This window comes from Apis dorsata, unplaced genomic scaffold (assembly GCF_000469605.1).
Source record: "Apis dorsata unplaced genomic scaffold, Apis dorsata 1.3 scaffold_209, whole genome shotgun sequence".
Lineage (NCBI taxonomy): Eukaryota > Metazoa > Arthropoda > Insecta > Hymenoptera > Apidae > Apis > Apis dorsata.
The window spans coordinates 82,394-88,454 of record NW_006263493.1 but is presented as its reverse complement, the minus strand read 5'-3'; the positions used below and the strand labels follow the sequence as shown (position 1 = coordinate 88,454).

The 6,061-nt window shown below is 47.3% G+C and overlaps 1 protein-coding gene across 1 annotated transcript in view; it reads left to right on the top strand.

The window, feature by feature from the left end:
- LOC102680434 overlaps nucleotides 1–4,735 on the top strand; it is a 20,045-nt gene extending 15,310 nt beyond the window's left edge. The window contains 4 exon segments of the mRNA XM_031510151.1: nucleotides 3,176–3,376; nucleotides 3,641–3,829; nucleotides 3,918–4,263; nucleotides 4,265–4,735. Coding sequence (XP_031366011.1) covers nucleotides 3,176–3,376; nucleotides 3,641–3,829; nucleotides 3,918–4,263; nucleotides 4,265–4,661 — 1,133 coding nt within the window. The 3' untranslated portion in view covers nucleotides 4,662–4,735.
- The last annotated feature ends 1,326 nt before the right edge of the window (nucleotides 4,736–6,061 follow it).

Sequence of the window (6,061 nt, the reverse complement as noted above, 5' to 3'; positions counted from 1 at the left end):
GAGAGGCTAGGACGTGGGAAACGGGAGTTGGCGGGGGTGGCGGGTTGGCGGTAGGGTCGAGGGGCGCGGGGATGGTCGAGAGAAGAAGCTGAAAAGAGATGGAGAGGGGAGGAGGAGGTGTGCGAGAGCGAGCTACACAAGGGTTAACGCCTTAGCAGTAAGAAGGGCGTTTTAACTCCTGTTTTGCATAGATTTGAATAGATAAGGAGGACAGGAAAATACGCGAATTAATTTATTATGTATCTCTGGCTGGCTGCCGGAAAGGTTTTAAGCGAGAGCAACCCGAACGGAACCGGCTTTACTCTTTACTTTCGAGCCTGCCCGTCACCCTTTAGCCCAACGTCTTTAAACGCCTCTTAAGTTTCCCGACATCCACCCCCTTCTCTCCCTCGTCTCTCTTCCTTCCACTACCCCCAGTGACAGGCGTAATTCGCTTCTAGATCTCGCGGCTTAGAGTTTTAAGCAAGGAGGAAAGAAATCTGGAGGCGTCCGTCGATCCTCCCCCTTTATCGTTTTCTTAATCGAGGATCCTACGGAGGAAGAGGTGGAGATTTAAAGACTCGAAAAAAATTTAGAATCCAAGGATTCGATTCTAAGTTATATTCTACTGATGTCGAATTTTATCATCTTTTCTACGTATCGGTTCGTCGTCACGATTTTCGACTCAACGAGGTTCGCAAGCAATCGCGAAAATTAAGTCGAATGTATAAAGTTTCTCTCGGTTTTAAGTTTTAAACGTACAACGACAAGCAACACTTACGCTTAGGTTGGTTGGCTTCTGGGGGGTGACTGAAACAGCGGAGCATATTTCAAGTATGCTGCTCGATAATACATCATCCCTTAAAGCCTCTGTACTCCGGTGGAAGGTACACATAAAGGCAACTAACCCTAGGGCCGTAACGTTTAAGCTTAACATTTCTCACCCCTTAAAGGGTAGCGGCTCCTTGAACCCTTTCAGTTCTCTCTCCCGTCACTGTGTCTCTTTCCCTCCGACTCTTTCAGAGCCTCTCGCCTGGCTTCTCCCCTCATTAGTCTTCATTTGTTTTCGGAATTATCGCCAGCCACCCCTCTGCCCCCGACCCCGGCACGCGAGTTCTCTCTCATCCCGCGAGAGAAAGAGAGAGAGAGAGAGAGAGAGAGAGAGAGAAAGCGCCAGCCGTTTTGGGGGTTTATTAAATTGAAAGTATGTTACGAGTTGGTTGAAATAGATACTCACCCCCCGATCAGCTTCCAAAATTCGTTCGCCAGTTTCGTTCTATCGAAATCATTATGAAACATGAAATTCCTACAATTCTAAAAAGGATTGACGAAAAAAGTCGTGATCGATTTTGGAAAATTTGTTTCAATTCGCAGAATTTAATCGAAGAATAAATATATACGTATATTTTTATCTTTAACGAGGAAAATTAAGTGGATAAACGGATATTTTTTATTTCGAATAAATATATATATATATATATAAAATTCTCGACACAAAGAGTAAGGATTTTCGTAAAGAGCAAGCGAGTAAAGTCGTCACTTACAGGTACAGGGGAAACCCTTGGCCTCCTTAAGCTCGCTCAGAGCGTAGCTTTCGCGCGCCTCTTATCGTTTTCTTAATCCCCTCATAAAGTAGCTGCATCCTACAACCTTTCTCTCTCCCTCTCTCTCCCTCTCCCTCTCTTCCCCTCTTTTTCTTTTCCCCTGTGCGAGTTTGCAGCCGGGCTGCTCGGTAGTTCCACGACGATGTGGTAGAACGCGAGATAGTGGTGTCCTCTCTGGCAAGCTCGGCTTAAAGAGAGCTTAAAAATCACCCCTTCAACCCCTACCGAGCTTTTTCCATCCCCGTCAACGACGATCCAACCGTTGGTGGGGATTGGACGTGGACCAATAACGGTGGTCGCGAGCACGCCACGCCACGCCCACGCCCCAGTGACCAGACAACCCTCCCCACTCCGTAGCACACACTTCCCCTACTTGCTGTCCCCCCGTTCCGATCCCTTACCCCCTGAAGCTCCGCTGGCTTCGGAGCTTTCACGGAATTTTTAAACTGCCCCGTACAGCTGACGGTATAATCTGCTATTGATCAAGGTGTTTCGAAAAACCGATACCATACCGATGACTACGGGCTTCACTTTTACTCCTTTCCCCCCCCCCCCTCCCCTCCCCACCCCTCCGCCCCCGCGTTGCCGAGCTGTAACTCGTTCCGCCGTGGTTTTTCCTAACTTCTTTACCTCCCTCGTTTTTGTTAACGCTTCTTCCACTCTTTCGTTCTACTTTTTTTTCTTCTTTCTCTTCCTCTTCTTCTTCTTCTTCTTCTTTTACGTTCGTTTATTTTTATTTTTCTTTCTTTTTTTTTCTTTTTCTTTTTACTCTTCTTTAATTCACTAGAGATGAGTTTTCGTATCGTGATGGAAATTTTCTTTTTCTTTTTTTTTTCCGTACATCGAAGAATAAGAAGAATAAGAAGAAGAAGAAGAAGAAGAAGAAAACGGAAGAACAGGAAGCGGCGTAATCGCGTTGGAACAGATTAAGCCCTCCGAATGTCGCGAATTTAATTGCATAGCTGCACATGCGAACGATTCCCATGGTCGTCGGGTGGTATCGGCTAGTATTGAAAAAAAAAAAAAAAAAAAAAAAAAAAAAAAAAAAAAAAGAAAAAAAAGAAAAAAAGGAAAAAAAAAGGTGATCGATCGTTTCTCTATTCTCTGTTGGATAAATTTAACTGTCCATCCACGTCAAACGTTCGCTACGTCAAAGAGAAGCGTTTCTGCAGCTCTATCTGTCATCCGGTGATCGTTTATCCACCTGACATTATATAACATTTCCACATCTCCTCCAGAGCCCGTTTCTTTTTCAGCCTCGTTGCTATTTATTGCGGTCGTTCCTCACGTTTCCATCCTCATCCTGGCCCAAAGATCGATCTCTTTCCAACTTTTCAACTTTTTTATCTATTCTTTTTTATCGGCAACGGAATAAAATATTTCGAAATGGATCCACCTTGTTACCTTTTTCTTTTTCTTTTTTTTTTTAAAGAACAAAATTCGAGAATCTTGGAAAAGAATCGATCTTCTCTCCCTTTCCTCGAAAAAGAAAAATTCGCCCTTTCGATTGGACGGATTACGGCTCGGCCAAGACGTTGGCCCAAAAGCCAAACGACCGACAGACATAATTTCAGATCCCTTGGATTGCACAGGTTTGCAACACCTGGGTCTGGAGCAAGGAGCCAGCCAAGGATGGGGTGGATTACCTCGGGGCTCTCTTCCGCCGCACTGTCTTCCGCCGCCTCCCGGTCACCATTCGCATACACATCCTCCGGCAGCTGGTGCGTCGGCCTTCAACCCCTTCCACCACAGTATCGAGCAAAGATCTCCCAGGCTACCTGGACCAAACTCTGGTGAGAATTGTATCCGACACTCTTACGCGGAACATCCAACGTACCATCCACGAATATTTTTCTCTTCTTTTCTTTTCTTTTCTTTCTCTCATATCAAAATAGATATATATATATCAGACATTTCTACAAAATTAGATCTCGAAAGGGATGGTAATCGGAGTTCGGTAACAGTGTCGAGAAACATTTGATTCGATAACGGATGATTAATTAATAACGGACGAGAGGGGTGGTAGCAGTGGTCGAATGAATCGATTTCTTTAAAAGAACCGTCCAGGAACGATTTGGGCCCGATCAGCGTGTCCGTGAGGGAGGTGACCCCGACCACTTCGCCCGGCAACCCTGGGCCCGGATTGCTCACGACGGCCACGGTTGCGGCGCCCACGCCTCCGGCGGAGCCTACCACGACCACCACAACGCCTAGCCCTTCGTCGGGCCATCACTCTCACTTTCAAGGTACCTTCTAAATAGAAATTTCTTCCTCGAACGACGAGATGTCACGCGTTAAATTCCAAGGCTCTGATATCCCTGCGTACTCCGACAGGTCTTCATCTTCTCGGGGCGACGGGGTCTATTTTCGGATCGATATTCGCCCCTCTGTTGCCGCAATCCTCTTGGCTCTACAATCCTCTCTACCACACGCAGCAATACGTGCTGGAGCCGGAGTGGCACGCTCTCGCGCTAAGAATGGCGCAGCAACGGTTGCAGAGGCCCGACCAGGCGAGGGTCGAGGAGACGAGGAAGGTTCGGGCCGGTAGCAGCAGCCCGGAATCCGCGTTGAAGGAGGCGATAAGTCGACGGGACGACGAGGACGATCAAGACGGGGTGCGGGGTAGATCCGGGCTGGACAGCCCGGATGGAAGCATAGAGGTGGACGATAGGAACGAGCAAGANCAGGGATCGCGGGAGGAGCGACGAGTCCCTCGGGGGGCAGGATTCGCCGAGGATCTCGCCGGTGAGGAGCGACACGGAGGACACGACCGCGGACGCGACCGCGTTCCAGGAGGACGGCACGGTTCACCTTCGGCCGAGTATAGAGAACTCGAAGAACGATCAAGAGGCGGCGAACGTCGACGAGCATCAGATCTCACGCAGGGACTCGAAGATCCGGCTCGAGGCGGGGACCGTGGATCTTAGCACGAAGAGTAAAGGGCAGGACAAGGAGAACGTGGGCCAAGATCTGACCACCAAGAGGAAGGAGGAGGACACGAGTGTGGAGAGGGAAGCGGTGGTACGAGGTAGAAGGGAGAGAAGCCCTAAGCCTAGACAGGTCTGGAGACCGTATTAAATTGAGCCGGGATCGAGGATCCCTCCCCCCTTCCCCTTTCTCGAAATTTTCCCGAAAATTGATGAAACGATCGTTGTCGATCGTGATCTGGACTCCTTGATCGATTTAAGATTGCCGGTTTAAACGGTTTACCGGTTCGGTGATCGGTAAGAGGACAGACATACCGTATACACGGTATAGGGGTTCGAGAGAGAAGCCTGGTCCTGGGACCAGGAATTATCATGGACTCGAGGACTAACCAGGGTTTACGTTCGTATATAATATGTAAATATATAAGCGACGTCCAATTATTATTTAGGTTACTATCTCGCGTACGTTGTAAAAGCGTATGTTAAATACCCATTGTCATTTCGTGAGTGAGATCAATCGAGTTATTATCACGACGAACGATCCTCGTTACACCAATTATTTTCCATTCGATGGAATCGAATTCTTTTTAGAAAGGTGAACCGAAAACGAAACGAGGTAGCGCAATTTTTGATAAATTGTATCGCAACAAACGAAAGGATTTATCTGTCGTCGCGGCGGGGTGTGAACGGGGATCGTTCCAATGATTTTTTCCAATCCAGAGAGGGAAACTGCGAATTCGCGACGAATTGTAAATATATCACACAGATCGGAAGACGATCCCAAGTCCAAGCCAATGTCACTGTTTCCGCAGGTTAGTCACTTTTCTTCCCTTTTCTTCTCTTTTTCTTTTCCCTTTTTCTTTTCCCTATCTTTTCTTCGCCTCTTTTTTTTCGTACGAGGCGAACGTTAATCGTCGACCCATCAGCGGCGAACGCGATGAAGATGAAGCGCGGCGTTAACGATCGACGACATTGTTTCGCGTTTGCTCGCGTGACTCGGCTCGACGAACAGATTCTTTCACTGTTTAAGTACGTCATCAAATAAAGTAATAACATCCGTTCCACGAATCCGACCATCTTCTTAAGCAGCGTAATTTCTTCGACGAACGATGCCAGCCTGCTTTTCCAATGAACAATAGTAAGTATTCGTTTCTTTTTCTTCTTCCTCCCTACTTTTCCCTCCCCCGAGCACAAACTTTAATCGGGTTTAACAAATTTTTGAAATTTCGTAAGAACAACCACCACGCAGGGATAGTTTGCTTTTCCACACAGGAGCACACACCGGGCCCGACACCAGCTTTTACTTGTAAACTTTCTCCTTTTAACTTAGCTTTCGAACAGCTTAGACGCAGAAAATGAAAAGAAACTCCTTTTCTTTCTTTCGAGCAACTGTATTTTTCGTAAAATGGAAAACGAAGTTAGAAATGGTCGACAGAAGTTCGAAGAAGAGGGGGGGGGGAGAAATTGATTCGATTCACTCCGATCCTTTCGGAAATTTCCCCCTCGTCCTCCCCCTCTCGTGCGAGTAGAAAATTTTGCAAACACCCGTCA